This window comes from Mastigoproctus giganteus, chromosome 12 (assembly GCF_048544385.1).
Source record: "Mastigoproctus giganteus isolate SK-2022 chromosome 12, ASM4854438v1, whole genome shotgun sequence".
Classification (NCBI taxonomy): Eukaryota; Metazoa; Arthropoda; class Arachnida; order Uropygi; family Thelyphonidae; genus Mastigoproctus; species Mastigoproctus giganteus.
The window spans coordinates 51122970-51140720 of record NC_143586.1 but is presented as its reverse complement, the minus strand read 5'-3'; the positions used below and the strand labels follow the sequence as shown (position 1 = coordinate 51140720).

At 35.3% G+C, this 17751-nt stretch overlaps 1 protein-coding gene across 2 annotated transcripts in view; it reads left to right on the top strand.

Annotated features, from left to right (window-relative positions):
• Positions 1-17751, top strand: part of Mic26-27 (MICOS complex subunit 26/27) — a 73911-nt gene that overhangs the window by 34290 nt on the left and 21870 nt on the right. For both annotated transcript variants that reach the window (XM_090386162.1, XM_090386161.1), the window contains exons 5-6: positions 1564-1659; positions 11640-11786. In XM_090386162.1, the coding sequence (XP_090242288.1) occupies positions 1564-1659; positions 11640-11786 (243 nt within the window). The remainder of the gene's footprint in view (positions 1-1563; positions 1660-11639; positions 11787-17751) is intronic.

The window sequence follows — 17751 nt, the reverse complement described above, 5'->3', positions numbered from 1 at the left end:
TCTGGCTAAGTGGTTGTGGCAGAGTATAAATAAGAACTTTTTTTAGACTTGATATCAGTTATTGTGAAACTTCAAAAATAAAAATGTGTAAAAATTAAATTTTCACTTTAAAAATCTCTGCACCTAGATGGAATAGGGAAAATGTCCACATTAAGTGAAAGGAGATGTATCATTGCTTTCACTTAGTTCTTGTCTTCACTTTTTTTATGGATATGAAAGGGCTCTAAGTTATAAATTCCTCTTTCGTTGAACAGGAAAATTCAAAAAGTTTTTTGTTTCTTCTCTCACTTCTTTTTTATACAGCTTATACATGCAGATGCTAATGTAAATTTTATTTTTTCTTAAATATTCTTTTTGATGATAATAATCGTAATTCTTTAAGAAATTAAAAGCAGATTAAACCTCCACGCAGGTTTAAGTGCTCATTATTTCTCCAATTTCCAAATTTTTTTTGTCATTACTAAAAGACGAATTCAGTTTCCTTCTTGTTACAGAATGAATACCAGTTTTAAAAGTAACCATCTTAAATTTTTTTTTTTTTATATTTTGAAATATCTGATATAATATTACACTTGTTTGAAAATCAAAAAAAAACACCCCATTGTCTTAAAAAAAAAAACACTTTCTGGACTAGTGTATATGCACCAAGTCAATGTTTTCTTTAAAAATGAATTAAATAGCTTTATATAGAAGGGGAAAAAAGTGGTGATAATTAGCTGTTATGGAACTCTATAATAAATTTGAAAAACTCATAATGAAAAAGGTATAGCTCAAAGACTAAACATATAATTCAGAAAAGATCAGTTAGTATTGGTGAGCGATGATTGCACATAGGCACTTTTACTATCAGCATATGAAAAACATAGCATTTCTGGCTATAAGTGAAAGTAGAATTACAATTATGTGCACCACATTGAACCCTTCCTTTGTCAATACTCAAAAATCTCAGGATGTTCAAGACTTACTGAGGTATAAGTGCAGTTAGGCACAATGTTGACCCTTGAAATAAACTTCTGATTATACATTTAAATGTTCAAACTAAACAAGAGCGTTGGCAATGTGCCTGTCTGTAACAGTTTATAGCAAAACATCTTAAAATTGTACACAGATTCTAGACAGATGGTTGTGCCCTCTCACAATTGGTAAGTAAAAATGAGAGTAGTTTTGTATGTCTTACTAAGTTCTTTTGATCATATCTAAATTGCATAAACTGAGCTCAAAAACATCATAGGTATGGGGAGTCTAGATCCCCTGAAACTTGTGCCATCAAACAAGCAAATAGTAAATAAATGAAAATGAAAAAAATATATATTTTCACTATAACCTTCAATTTCATTAAAAAGATTTTGATTTTACATGCATAATTTTTCAGTATGTCCAAATGAAGTGAGACAGACATTCTCTTAAATGGTTATTTAATTAGACATAGATAATTAATTAGACATAGATAAAATGTGTTTAATAATGCTAATTTAACTGTAAATACTTATCAGTTAGGTATAGGAAAAGTTCTGTCAGATATTCTATTTTGTTTCTTTTTTCTTTTTTTATTTATTTTTATAGGTGCTTATGCTTACATTACTGACAAATCCAACATTTTGCCACGTGCAGCTGCGATTACTGCTGGTGGTCTTGGAGGTTTTATTTTGGGTGCTAGAGGTAAAAGTTCACTGTATTTATATTAAAATATAAAGTATATATATATATATGTAGTAGAACTTCAATTGTCCATCACCCTATTTACTGTCAGTCTCTGTTAACCATCACTTAACCCTACTATGCTGTAATGCATTGTGATACTGGCGCCATGTGTCACCCAGTCTTTGTTTACAACCCACCGTATATGGTTTTACTTTAACCTCTTGTTTCATATTTTAATAATTTTTATTTAGTAAACCCATTGAAATGACAGAGAAATGTAAGAGAGTAGCGTTGGGATTATCACAAAAAATGAAATAATCAATTGTCTAAGAAAAGGTAAAAGTGTAAAAGTTCTACAAGTATAGCATCGGTTTATGGAATAGGAAGAACAAGAGTAAATGATATAAAGCATGATGTAGACAACATTGAAAACCACGTGTTGAAAATGGAAACCACTGATGGTGATGTTAAAAGTCGTAAAACAGTGAAGCATGCTAAAAATGAACAATTGCAATGTTTCAATGGTTTATTCAAAAACGTAGCCAAGGAATTCCATTGATGGGACCTATAATAATCGAAAAGCCATTGAAATCAATAGAAAACTAGGCGGAGATCCTTCATTCAAGGCTAGCATTGGATGGTTGGACAAATTTAAGTTTTTCCATGGTATTCAACAGTTGTCTATCCAGGGTGGGTGAGAAGATAAGTGCAAATAGCACAGTAATTTCTGTTTATTGTGAAAAACTACAGAAGGAAATAGCTGAATGAAGTTTGGTTAAAGATCAAATATACAACTGTGACGAGACTGGCCTTAATTGGAAGGCACTATCTCTAAAGACACTGGCCTCAATGATTGAACATATGGCACCGAGATATAAGATGCAGAAAGATAGCATCACTATAATGGTATGTGCTAATGCCAGCAGTAGTCATAAATTGCCTTTGGTTGTTATAGGAAAACCAAAAAAGCCTAGATCGTTTAAAAATATTAATTTAAATGGTTTGCCAGTTAAATATTTCACACAAAACAATGAGTGGATGAGCCAAGATATATTTCATGATTGGTTCCATAAAATATTTGTACCATGTGTAAGATCACATTTGGCATCAAAAAGTTTACCACAATATGCAATGCTATTGATGGACTCATCCCATACACATAAGTGATTTAAAAAGCAATGATAGCAAAATATCATGCCACTTTTTGCCAGCAAACATGACCTCTCATTTAACCGATGGACCAAAGTGTGATCAAGAGTATGAAATGTCGTTAACACAAAATGTTCAAAAACTTGTTTCAGCAGAAAATAAATTAGATGTGATAGAGTTTTGGAAAAGCTACACTATAAAAGATTCTATTTTTAATGTTGCTTATGCCTGGAATGATGTTCCAGTTCAAACAATACAAAGAAGCTGGAATAAGTTGTGGTCAGAAATATATTCAAGTGATACAGGAACCATTCCAAAGAAACTGAAATTTTGCAGTTATGTTCAATTGTTCCTTGTTTTAATGTGGACTGGATGTGGACATCGGACTTGAAATTTTAGATGACAATGAAATTGTGCAAAGAGTGATGACAACTTCGGATGATTCTGAAACTGAAGAAGAAGAAAAAACTGCTGCTGATAGAACAACAAACATAATTAGCCGCTGTGAAGCTGAAACTTTGCTGTCAAAGTGCATTGAGTGGTTCGAGGTACAAGAAGCAGATGCTATGCAAGTGTTACTTTTGCATAAAATTTCGTAACATTGCCTCCCAAAATACTTGAGGGATAATGAAACAAAAGAAATTCACTGACTTTTTTAGAAAATTAATTTAATTATGTAATATTAATTTAATTATGTAATATTGTTTTCTTTTAAATTTTTTTATGACATTACTAGACAAAATATTAAGTCAAAATATATTAAAATAGTCAGATATCTGTACTATGATTTTTTGATGACCCGGTAAAAAATAAATAATAATTAAAGTTTAATTAAATTTCATTATGTTATGTATTATGTAATAAAATAAACAAGTTAGATGACCCGGTCTATTGTATGTATAATGTTTTTAATGTACATATTCTATTACCCATCTATTCAATTATCCATCATGGTCTCGGTCCCATACCATGATGGACGATTGAAGTTCTGCTATAATTGCATTTCAGTTAATACATTTATTATCGATATTTCTTTTTATGTATGCCATACTAAAAACATTCAGCTCATTTGGTATTTCATTGTTTGCTAAAAATTAAATAATGGAATTGCGCATTATGGTCACATAACACAAGTTGGCAACGATTCCATTTTTGTCTTTTATGCTTCATAATTATTGACTAATATTGGGGAGCATCTTCAAGCAATCCTGCCAAAATCTCCCAAAAAATGCTAGTAATCTTGATTGGTCAGTTAATGTAGATAAATGTATGGCCCAGCTAAATGATCATCAACAATACTGTACCAGATGTGAATAGAGAAGTACTCTTTATGGGTCCTCTTATCGTTACACCATGCAGATTTTCTTCCACCTACTCATGCAAGTTGATGATTCTATCTCATGCAAAGCTCTCTTCACCAATTAATAGTATCTGACTTGCAAAAATAGGTTGTTGTGCATATTCAACAATTCTCTCAAATGCCAGGGCCATTACCAGAACTGTTGTTGATGATGATGATGATAGTCTTCTGCATACAAAGGGAATACAATTTCTGTCATTAAAGAATGTGCCGAAGAGATGTGAGGAACCTGCAGAGCAACATGAATTTATTGGTGTTGCTTCACAGTACTTGTCCATGGATCTTCTTGTATCATGTGCTGGTCACACAGGAACTAGTAGTGGTCGGTGACTCTGTTGTCAGGGAAATGGGGAACATGGTGTATAAAAAGGATAGGTGGAACAGGATCAAGGTATGTCTGCCAGGGGCAAAGGTTGATGACGTTATAGAGCAGATATCTTTTAAGGGGACAAAAGGTGATATTGTTGTATACGTTGGCACTAATGATATTAAGAGTAGGAGACCGGCAGAATTACTTAACTGCAGGGGCTCACATTTGGTGAGTATGGGCTTGGCACATCCAGGGTCCTGAGCTAGATATCATCATTCTTCTCTTTCTTGGTGATTCCCTTTTGATTCCTCTTCTTCTTCTTCTTCTTCTTCTTCTCTCTCTCTCTCTCTCTCTCTCTCTCTCTCTCTCTCTCTCTCTCTCTCTCTCTCTCTCGGGGTAATTCAGAATTTTTTTTTTTTTTTAGCGGGTGCAGCATAAGCCTCGGGCTTCCTTACTCCATATGCTAATAATAATAATAATAATAATAAAGTACAGGTCACTATTGAAAAAAAGCCGTGAATTAGGGTTGAATTTTAAAGTGTCTGCAATTCTGCCCAGACACGATAGGAGGGAGTATATGATGAGAGCCCTGTTGATCAATTCGGCCCTGGAAAGATTGTGCAAGGATCAAGGGGTAGAATTTTTTTCAGCCTGGTCTGTACTTGTTAACAGGAGAGACTGCTTCTACAGGGATGGGATACACTTAAAAAGAAAGGGTGCAAGAATATTTGCTGATGCTATTGAGGTAGTGTTAAGTGGGTCGGAAAACTGCTAGCTTGGGGGGATACAAGGACTAATAGATTAACAGTAGCCACTGGAAAAGGTGAAAGTAATTCTTGCACTGCTTCTATTGGAATGAGTAGCAGCCTGGAAAACAAGGTGCAGGGTATTTCAGAGACTGCTGGGAGTCATTGCAGTGCAAGTAAACACATGGGTTGTGTTAGGGTAGCTAAGAATAGGAACAGGTACATGTATACTTGCGTGTACACCAATGCTAGGAGTTTGGTAAATAAATTTGATGAATTTGAGGTGTTGGTCAAAACATTAAAGGCAGATATTGTTGGGATATCAGAGACGTGGTGGCACACAGATGTAAGGAATGCAGAACTGGAATTTGGGGAGTACAATGTGTACAGGAAGGATAGACAGGATAGGAAGGGAGGAGGGGTTATGCTATTAGTTAAGAAACACAAAATCCAAGGAAGTGCAACCAGTCGACATCGCTGGACAGTGCAATGTCGAGTCAGTTTGGTGTGACATAAGCAGTGGGAGATCAAAATTGAGAGTAGTAGTGTGTTATAGGCCTAATGACTCTTATGAGTATAATAAGAAACTGTACAGGGAAATAGAATGGGCCAGTAAATCGGAGAGTCCTTTATAATGGGAGATTTTAATTTCCCAGATATTGACTGGAATTTGTGGGTTGGTCACTCCCATACTAGCAAGGCTTTTGTGGATTTATTGGATGATTGTTTTCTACATCAGCATGTTCGGGAGGCAACTAGAGGGAGTAATACTCTTGATCTGATTATCAGTAATGATTCTTCATGTATTAAGAATCTGCAGATAAAGGAACCACTAGGTGGCAGTGATCACAGTGTGCTGAAGTGGGATTTACTCAAAGAGGTAAGTACCATCAGGGGTAAAGGGAAGGGTTTTTGCTTTCGTAAAGGCGACTACGATGGTCTGAGACAATATTTAAATTCTATACAGTGGGACCCACTGATGATGAAACCAACAGAAAATTCAAAATGGGATGCATTCAAAGAATTAATCTGGGAAGCTACTATGCTTTACATACCAACTAAGAAATATTGTTCAAGGTTTAGGCCTAAATGGATGTCAGATGAACTAATGAGACATATGGCAGAGAAGAAATTTGCATGGGATACATAAAAATTAGTGGGCAACATGGAAGCCTATGATAGATATAAGCTAGTCTGTAACCAAGTTACAAAGGAGGTTAGGCAGGCGAAGGCAGATTACGAGAAATCTTTGGCAAAGGATGCAAAGAAAAACAGCAAAGAATTCTTTACCTATGTAAACTCTACAAGGAAAGGGACGAATCAGATTGGTCCACTGGATATTTATGGTTCAAATGTTGATGATCCTGCTCAGGTGGCTAACAAACTAAATGAGTATTTAGTATCTACATTCACACATGAGTTATTCAGGGAGGGGAATGCCAGAATTGAATTAAACTCTGGCAGTGAGCTAGATGATTTTGTAATAACCGAGAGGAAAGTGGAGGAGAAATTGTTAAAGATAAACATAAAAAAGGCACCCGGGGTGGATGAGTTCTATCGACTTATATTAAAAGAGGCAGCAAAGGAAGTAAGCAAACCCTTTGCCATAATTATGAGAGCTTCCTTGGACTCAGGGGAGGTACCCATAGACAGGAGATCTGCAAATGTGACCCCAATTCACAAAGAAGATCAAAGGGTGACACAAGTAATTATAGACCCGTTAGTTTAACTTCTGTTCCAGGGAAATTAATGGAGCCATTGGTTAAAGAAGCACTGCAGGATCATCTAGATAAGACTTCAGTTATAGCTCGGACACAGCATGGGTTTGTTAAGGGGAAGTCTTGTCTGACCAATTTGATTGGATACTATGATGTGGTCATAAAGGAACTGGATGCAGGAAATAACTTTGATATTATATATTTGGATCTTAGAAAGACTTTTGATACTGTTGCACATGGAAGACTGCTACACAAATTGGAGCAGTGTGGCATTGGAGGCAAATTGCTGCTATGGATAAAGGGATGGTTGAGTGGGAGAAGACAGAGAGTGGTAATCAATGGACACTGCTCTTCGTGGACTAATGTTATTAGTGGCGTCCCTCAGGGTTCAGTGTTGGGTCCATTGTTGTTTTCTGTATTTATAAATGATATTGATGATGGTATATCAGGTTTAATGTCGAAGTTTGCAGACAATACAAAGGTTGGCAGGGTTGTGAAGGACACTAATGACAGTACGCTGCTGCAACAGGATCTAGAAAATTTGAGCAGATGGGCTGAGAGGTGGCAAATGAAGTTTAACATTGACAAATGTAAAGTACTACATATGGGAAGCAATAACCCCAGAGTAACGTATCAACTCGGTGGTACTACACTGACAGTGGTAGAGAATGAAAAGGACTTTGGGGTAATTTTGCATTCAGATATGAAGTTTTCTGAGCAGTGCAGACGGTCTTCAAGAGTAGCTCATGGTGTCTTGTCAATGATATACAGGAATTTTTATAGCAGGGATAAAGAGGTGATTATCCCCTTGTATAAGGCAATGGTCAGGCCAACACCTTGAGTACTGTATGCAGGTCTGGAAGCCTCATTTTAAGAAGGATGTAGAGCTGTTGGAACGAGTACAGAGAAGGTCAACAAGATTAGTGAATGGAACGAAGAGGTATGTGGAACGAAGGGGAACGAAGATTAGTGAATGGAATGAAAGCAAATGTGCTTATGAAGAAAGGCTTAAATTTTGCAAATTACAATGTCTGGAGACTAAGCACCTGCGAGGTGATCTGATTGAGGTGTATAAAGCCTTGAATGGTTTGAGCATGCTCAATGCTGATGGGATTCTTCCTCTTTCGCAGAATAATCACCTGAGAGGGCATAAATTCAAATTGAGGAAAGACAGTTGTAGGATAGATGTGCGGAAATTTGCCTTTAGCAAGCGGGTAGTTGATTGGTGGAACAGACTTCCATCCTTTGTTGTGGAAGTTGATAGCCTAAATAAATTTAAGGCTGAGCTGGACAGTTATTTGGAATTAATGGAGGGATGAGTTGGGAGCGTTTTTTGTTTTTTTTTTCTTGGCTGATGCTGCATAAGCTTGCTTTCTTGCATCGTATGCCTCTACTAATGCTAATCTGAAGAATTTCAACTTCCTGATTTTAGGCTTATGGTTGTCTTGGCAGGTTTTTAGCTGGGCAAAATGTACTGCTTTTTCTAAAATGCCTGTAGATAACCACAAATGTCAATGATTTGGAAATCCTCTGTTGTTGTTGTTGTTGGGTTTTCGGCACATCAGTGGCTTAGGCTATAATGTGCCATTGTGTATTATGTCTATATAAGTGTGGGTTCACTGGCCAATTTTGCATGTTGTGTGCATGTTGGCTGAAAAATCTGGAATGGCTTACATGGAAACCCTGTTTCCTCTGCCTGAGATCAGCTTGCTACATTGAAGAGGACTTGAGAAATTCCTTTAGATTGAAACAAACTTTAGAAAATTTCTTCAGTAATAGATGTGAGAGGTTTGCCGATCAAATTCAGACCTCTCACTTCTATGACTGGAGGAATTTCTCTTTGGAGAGGTCTGGGAATCAAAACTATTATATTGTCATGGAAGACAAATCTGTCAGGAATGTGTTTGTGATGTAATTACTTTGCTTAAGCATATCTACATACTTAGATTGGAAAATAAATTCATTGCCATGAAATTAAGCAGTATTGTCAATGAATGAGCCCCAATGAATAAGTAATATTTATACACAGAATCACCATGTCAGAATGCATTGGCTTTTAAAAAGAGGAGGGGTTAACAATAGAAGTAAAGGCTTCCCCTTCATTTTGAGATTGCATTCTTACAAACAAAGCAATAATATCAGTGTTTTATTTACTGCTGTTTGGGTACCTTCACATCTCTATATGAAGTTGTATCCTTAACCCAGGTTAAGGATACAACTTCAAATGATTATTGTAAATCATTTTCATGCACAATAACTCTTTAATAGTGTTTTTGGATGCATGGTTCCATGATCCCCAACCCCCTTCTGAAACTCCTGGTACCAACTGCCATTACATATGAAAAAAATTTAGATAAAGAATTATTTCTTACTGTAATGTAAGATTTTCAATTTTTTAATTGTTTTCATTTTAATTTCTGGAGAGTATCATACGGAAGTGTTCTACATATCATATTGAGATAAACTTCTCTTATTCTTTTACAAATATTAAATAAAGAATGTATCATTAATATACACTGGTGTACAAAGAAAGTACATCACCTAAAAATTTTGCATTTCTAACCCTTTTTCGCAATGGTATGTTACCTTAATGACTAGCATCACAAATAGAAATATAAACAAAAGATATTTAAGGCAAAGCTAAGTAATATTTGACAGGTGCTCTAAAATATTCCAAAATGAGCATTTGCAACCTTTATACAACAATTTTGGTAAACACGACAATTATGGCTGAAATGTTATCAAAAGCCCTTAATTTTCTTCAGTTTATCATTTTAAATGGAAAACAAAATGAAAAGTTCATCAGGTGCAAACTAATATTTAGTTGAACTGCCTCTGGCCCTGATGACAGTAGCACACCATCGAGGCATTGACAAGATCAATTTCTGAAGATAATAAACTGATAGTGCGTGGTTCCAAGCACAAATTATGGCTTCCTGAAGTTCATGAAGGGTCTTGGGTTTCTTTCTGGCAACTGCAGATTCCACACGATGCCAACAATATTGGATTCAGTTGCGGGCTGTTTCCTGGCCAGCTAAGAGTTGTAGTGGACCTTGAATGGGTTGAGCATGCTGAATTCTGATGGGATCCTTCCACTTGTTCAGATTACGAACTTAAGGGGGCATAGATTCAAATTAAGAAAAGACAGATGTAGAATAGATGTGCGGAAATTTGCCTTTAGCCAGCGGGTGGTTAATTGCTGGAACAAACTTCCATCTGTCATTGTGGAAGTTGATAGGTTAAATAAATTTAAGGAGGAACTGGACAGGCATTTGGAGGGAATGGTGTGATTTTTTTTTTTTTTTTTTGGCTGATGCTGCATAAGCTCATACACTTGCTTTCTTGCATCACATGCCACCACCACCACTACTACTACTACTACCGTTCTTCCAACCATTTTTTCACCTGTAACAAATGTAAACACATTACTTTCAAACCTCTAATGCAGAAATGAAGCTAAAGTAACTACGGAAGTGCCTACTTACACTTTTGGTCCCATTGACAAGGAGCAGAGTCGTCCTGAAAGATGCAGTTACTTGGCAAATTGAAATGGTCTTTAGCTAATGGTTGGCAGCAATTTGCCTTCCAATATACCATGTATTCATTGGCATTTACGGAAACTTTATAAACTGCAGGTGACCTACTCCGCGATATGAAAATGCACCCCCATATCATTTGGCTGGTACGGAATTTCACTGTACATCCATACAGTCTGGATGGTATTCTTCATCACGTCTATGGCAAATCGTTTGTCTCCCATCAGAGCCATGCAGATTGAATTTCTTCTCATCCGAGAAAATAACTGACTTTCACTTCTCGGGGCTCCATTTGACGTGCTCCTTACACCAAATTAATCGGGCCTTTTTCATTTTTTGTGTGAGGAGGGGCTTCTTAGGATGACGAGCTACAAGTCCATTTTTGAAGAGGCGTCTTCTGATTGTTTCTGCATTTGCTACCACTCCTATATGTTCTTCCTATTCTCTTTTCAGCTCAGATGAAGAAGCTTTACAGTTTTTAAGGCATAAGCACTTCAAAACACGACCCTGTTTTGGCATACAGACTCATTTGCATCTGGTTCATTTTTTCCTATCAGCAGAACCAGTATTCTTGAGTTTGGAAAGAAATTACTCACTGTTGACTGATTACAAGACACTCTATAAGCAATATGATGGGAAGAACATCCTTCCTCACATAAAGCAATAATAGCACTCTTTCTTCGTGGCGTCAACTGCATGTAACTCGCCATCCTGACACAAACAAGGAATGACTGCAACTCTTGCAGAGTGTGCTTAGATAGCTGAAAGTAACAGCTGATGCAATATTATGTCATAATCTATGTGTGTCAATCTTATCTGATGCAATCTGTAAGAAATATTGCCATATACTTATGTTATTTGGACGACAATTACAATTTTAAGGGGTGATGCAGTTTCTTTGAACACCAGTGTATATTTTTATCATAAATAATTGTTTTGTGTGTGGGGGGGAAGAATAATGGAACTTTCTGAACACCTTGTATTGTTATTTAAAAAATTATGGTAAATATAAAGTAATTTAAATAAAAATTAAGTTATAATGCATTAATCAGCTGAAATTTATTACATAAGATTTAACTTTGTCATTATAAAAGTGTCTTATCAGCATATGAACTTTTTTTTTTTTATTATTATTTAATTCAGAACAATCAGAGAAGTATCTTTTTTTATATTTGTTAGGTGGGTTGATACGGAAAATTTTGTATAGTGGTATAGGCATAGCAAGTGTTTCAGCAGCATGTTATCCTAAAGCAGCTCTTGAGATAGCAAAATCGAGTTATCATACTGTCAGTGAGAATACTATATCTGCTGTTAAAGAGTATACAGGTAAGATTCAAATATATTCCCTGTGATTTCGTTATTTAGAGGTAGTTTTGTTACATTACAGTTGCTTTGTTGATGTTTACTTTGTTTTATTCTGACAAGTGAACTGTTTATATTGAAGTAACAGTTCATCTTTATTCTTGGCATAAATGAATAATTTTACAGTTAGACTTGGTTGCCATGTTATAAACATAAATATAGGAAAACCTTGTTAACTTGATATTGTATAGTATATCCCAAAGTGCTTGACAACTCAAAATCAGCAGCAAATCCAATCAAAGAGAATATGGCTTTTGTATGCTTTAGAGTTGGATAACCCAAAGGCATAATTTCATTCCTGTGGAGAAGGAAAACTTGGTTAATTTGAAATTAATTCCTGTCTGTGGTACTGTCAACTGTCATATTGCTCAAACAGAAAAGTACAGAATAAAAATTTCCCTGCCATCATCTTCTGGTGATTTCTGGGAAATGCTGCTGCAAACGCTTAGGGCTTTCTTGTACCATGTGGTTAATACTAAACTGAAAATAATCACTGAAGTTGATCAGAAGAGCATGACTGAAATTGTGCAAGAATTTTTTATTCCATTGTTGGTATTGTCTGTTCACCTTAAAAATTATGATGTAATTAGAAAGGCAGCAGGATGTTGAAGGGTTAAAAAGTAGGAGATGGAGGAGAGAAAATCTCAAAGTTAAGCATACAGATTTAGAGGATATTTTGTCCAAATAGATTGAAAAGGTAATCTGTTTGATTAGTTTATTACTCATTGATGCATGAATTATTTGCTGGTTTAAAAAAAAATCAGTTACTCATGATTTTGTTTCTATGTGTAGACAAATGGGTAAAAAGTGAAATAATTTTACCTTTATTTCTTGCAAATTTGCATAAACAAGCACTGAAATGAAATAACAGGATGCAGTTCTTGTCAAGCCAAAGAATGGACATAGCATTTGAAGACAGTTTGCCTTTTGCACTTTGAATTTTTAACATTGGCACTATGAATCACCAACTGTGGAATACAGGTCATCAGCTTCTATTCATATGTCCTGGATTGGTATTAATAGTAGTATACACATAGTATACGTAGCAAATAGTATCAAATGATGTAAGGAAGCAAGCTTGTACAGCATCACCCAAAAGAAGAAAAGAACTACTCATCTCCTCTAATAATTTGTGTAATCCTTCCTTAAAAATATTCAGACTACCCACTTCCACAACACCAGATGGAAATTCGTTCCAGTAATCAGTTACTCTCTGGATGAAAGCAAATTTTTGCACATCAATCCTGCAACTATCCTTTTTCATAACTTTATGCATGCATTGTCCAAGAAAGAGGAAGGATGCCATCAGCATTTAGTTTACTCAATCCGTTTAAAGCTTTAATTACTTCAATCAGACCTCCTCATAGGTGCCTAGGTTTCAGGCTGTACAATTTGTGTTTTTAAATAGATGTTATTCAATTTTTTGGATAACATGTAGTCTCTCTCTCTCTCCCTCCCTCCCCCCCTCTCCTATCTTTGGTATTTCCACCAGTGATTCACATTTACTGAGTATACTGTAAACAATTAGTGGATTGGAAAAGTGAAGGAATAGCTTGTGGTAACATTCCACTGATATTACATATTATTTAGTAATAAACTGTTAAGCTATTGAATAGCTTAAGTTTAATAAGCTATAGTTTAGTCACTGACACTTTTCATGAACTTTCAGAGAGTAATAATGTGTGTGTGTGGGAGGATTTTCAGGGTTCTGTTCCACCTTTTAGTATCAGTGGGATAGTTATTGGCAAATGTGCTTGCAACGAATACACCTTTGTTCTCAGACCATTTCACAGTTTCTGTTCTCTATGTTATCTATTCATTTTATCTATTCCTTTCATGTCCATGTCCTATCTGAAATTGCACCTTTATTGGCAAGGGGTGCAATTGTAATGTTTCTTTCCTGCAGGAGTAAAACAATTACTGAGAGAAAAAACCTTTTTTTTTCTAACTCAGCTATCACTAGAAAAGTTCTGTATATGTTCCTGCTAAGAAATATGCATATTTAAATAATTTTGTGAGAAGACCAGTACTAAATGATGTATAGTTTCATTGTCCATGTTGGTTGTTATGAATGATTGTCAGAGGTGAGAAGGAAAAATTGAACATGTTCTGTGAGTGAAAATAGAACGTGATGATTGTATAACTTATTGAAACTTAGTTAATGCATGCAAAATTTCATAGAAATCATTTTCTTATTTAGGAAATTAGTTTTGTTCAGTGTGAATAAAGATTTTGTGTAAAATTAATCTGCGAATTTTGCACTAGGAACTACAGCACATCATAGTGGCAGGAATATTGTGATGAAAACAGCTGATGTTTGAAAGGTTTAAAATGCATGTTTAATAGTAGTTAAAAATTTTACACACACACACTCTTGCACTATATGAAAAGAAGAAAATTGCAAGTAAGAGGAATTTTTACTGTTATTAATGGATCCAGTTTAATGTCAATGAAAGCTAGAAAAGTTTAAGATAAAGTTGAAGATAAAAGTTTAAGAGCATCAAATTTGTAAAAGTTAAACTAAGAGACCTTTTCAATTAGTTCCAAAAAAAGTATTTAAAAAGAGCTTCAGATGAAAATTATAGCTATGGTTTTAAAAGTTTTGTTTCTTCAACCATGCTATAAAAAAAAAAAGGTAAGCAGCAGCCATTATCAATCCACTGCAGGATGGAAGCCTCCTCAACAATTCGTGTTAAGGGAAATGGACCATAATCTGCCACGCTAATCCAGTTCTGGTTGGTAGAGCGACCGTATTTAGCAGTCAGCAGCTTGAACCTCAGTATACTCAAAGAGCATATGCTACTGCACTCCTGCTCCTGACGACTCGACTACGGAGGCCACTAACTATGCTATGTTTACATAAAAAATATATATATATGCTTTATTCAAAATATATTATTTTTTAAATATAAAACAAGTGGGCCATTGACTTACTAAATTTTCAGCACATCAAGATAACCTGTTTGTCAGCTTGTATTAATAAAAAAAAGCCGCCAAGTTTTATTTTTCATAGAAAAATAAAACACGGAAAAATGAACAAAGAAATATATTTGCTTAATATTAAGTATAAAGGAATGCAAAAAAATTCTTACAAGTGGTATAGAGACTGCAAGGGAGGCTAAAAGGAAATTTAGAAAAGTACATATACTTACCACATTGTCATAAAGGTGGAGAATGATTGGTAGGATATAATCTGTCTTTTACTGGTAAAAGCTTTTGTTTTGTATGCTTATGGTCAGTGCTTTTTTTGTAAAAAAATAGGTGCCGGTACTTATTCTTTTCTGTCAGGAAAAATTGAAAATTAAAAGGACACGAAAAGTACAGTACTCTAAAATATTATTTCCTGATATTGTTACTTTAGTAGTAATGTTATTGGATTAAGAACAACAAATTAAGTATATTAACACAGTTTATTAAGCATAAATTTATTATTTAAATATATAAAAAATAAGTAAAATGTGTAAAAAAAAAAAAAAAAAAAAAAAAAAAGTAAAATGTGAATAAAATAAGTAATAAGTAAAAATAATTTCATAATGAAGTTTTTGTAGAATATTCCCAATTTTTATTAAGTTCTCATCCGACACACTATGCTAATTCTTTTCTTACTGTTTGCGTCTGTTTCTGAATGATGTTTCCGAAGCATCGACGAATCGACATATTTGCAGATCGAAGTATGTCACCTGTGGGCCTACAATTTTAAGAAATAGCAATGAAGAAATTGTTTTTGTCATCAACGAAGCTCTGGTTGGGCTGACAATCACATTCATTTGTGAAAATCCTCGTTCACATTCATCGATGAAATTGGTATCGTACTCAGAGCGTTCATCAAATGCTTCAATTCTTCTGAAACCGTCTTATCAATAAGGTACCCCCGAAATCCATGAATTGTATCTATTTCGTTTAACTGTAACCTAATTGACAATTTTCTAACTTCATTTTCATCAAATGCCAACATTTCATGTTTTGAAATTTTAATACCTTTGTTCTCCTCATTTTCCTTCTCTTTTCATCGATATTGTCATTAGTTCTTTGAACTAGTTGTTAAATTTGAATTTTTTATTTTTTTTATTTTTTTTTTTTTTTTTGAAACTGTCCAAAATGTCATTCGGATATTCAGGTACTGTGACCATGTAAACAGAGATAGGGAAAATTTACGGAAAAATGTGGATAACGCACTTCCACAAAACAACAGATGATTATTTGTTGGAGTAAAAGAAAACCACTCTCTCCTAATTCTCAAACAGGGCACTTACAGTTGATTCACAGCAGTGTCCAACCTATGGCCCACGTGGAAAGTGAACTAAAACAGAATTTTAAATTTTGTTAATTATCAAAAAATTATCTCATTAAATGTTTTGTTCAGTAAATGTAATTGTGTATGTACTTAATAAAATTTCTGAATATTTTTAATTTTTCTTTTAGACGTAAGATATGGAAAATGTAACACTAATTTTTCTTGAATCACTCAGTGTGGCCTGCGAAAGAAATCTAATTTTGAATTTTTTTGAATATGGTTCCTGTACGGGAAAATTGTTTTTGTATTTGTGTTTTTTGTATGGGCGGCTCATAGAACAGAAGTTATTCTTTGCCTCGTTGCTCTCTTCAATTTTTACAGACTCTGTCAAGGTAAGGCCAGTGTGCGTCATGTGATTAAAAAAAAAAAATTCTGACAGGTTGAACTGGGATGGGAAAAAGATCCAGTACAGGAGATTTTCATCCCACATGAGAGAAAGTGATAGGACAGAAAAATTTTGTCTGTGAGCTTGTGTGTGTGTTTTGTAGTATAGTGTTGTGTATTGGCCTTTTGGCTACCTGTAAACAGTGATCACCTGGACTTCTGCCGCCAGGTACTCATCCCTAGCTGTGGGAAGGCAAGGCCTCCCCTACTATCTGCTCGCCTTCCTCCCTGATGAACGAGTTTCCCAGGGATGAAATGAAAACTAGAGTCAGGTGAAGAGGGATGAAGAACGAAAGAGGAGGGGGACTTCCCCGGCCCAGGGAAGGCCCCAGTCCAGGATAAATTTCCAGGGGGCGGGGGAGAAACAAGAGTGGGTGAGAGGTTGCTAGCCTGACCTGGGGGAAAAGGTTGGACACCACTGCTGTAGAAGGTTGACCAAAGCCTCTTGTCAGCATTGGGAATACCCCTTGATCTGCTCACTGTTGACCAGCGCGTCTTCGCCGTATGTGGGACAGGTGGTCGGATAGGTGTTATGAGTACCCCTAAGTTGTAGAATGGTAATCCTGTTAGCTTTCTTAATTCGTGCATCAGCACTAATTGCCTAAATTGCCTGAAGGCCAGAAATGCGAACAGTGCATACCAAGTTAAGTCTGTCCTAATCCGTTCTTTATGTTAAAATTTTCTTCGCTCAACAGAAACTATTTTAAATGTAACTTCCAAGAGGAAATTAAAAAAAAAATCACTATAAAAGGAGTTTGTTAAACAGAGGTCCAACTGAGTACTTTAGAATTCTAAAAATGGTTATAAAGTTTTATATAGAAAATATCTTAACAATAGACAGTGAAAAATGCAAATTTAGTTAAATAACTTTAAGCTTATTTGAATAGTAAGTAAAAGTGAAAAAAAATTATGGAATATTACAAATTTTGAAGTGTACTGCATCTAAATGTCACACGTCACTGTTAATAAAGGTGCCGGTACAGCGTACCGTCCCAAAAAAAGCACTGCTTATAGTAGTCTGACGGTAGTAGTCTTATAGTAGTCTATTAATACCTTTAAGACCCATCTTTAGGAAATATACATGAACAGTCTTGCTCTCCCAAAAGATGGTATAAAGAACTTCCTAACTGGCAGGGAGAGAAACTTTTTGAATGGCCTCTCCCTCTCTCCCTCCCTCTCTCCCTCCCTCCCTCCCTCCGCCCCTCAAAGAAAATACAAGAGGTATTACTAGTACTCTGAGTCAAAGGCTGG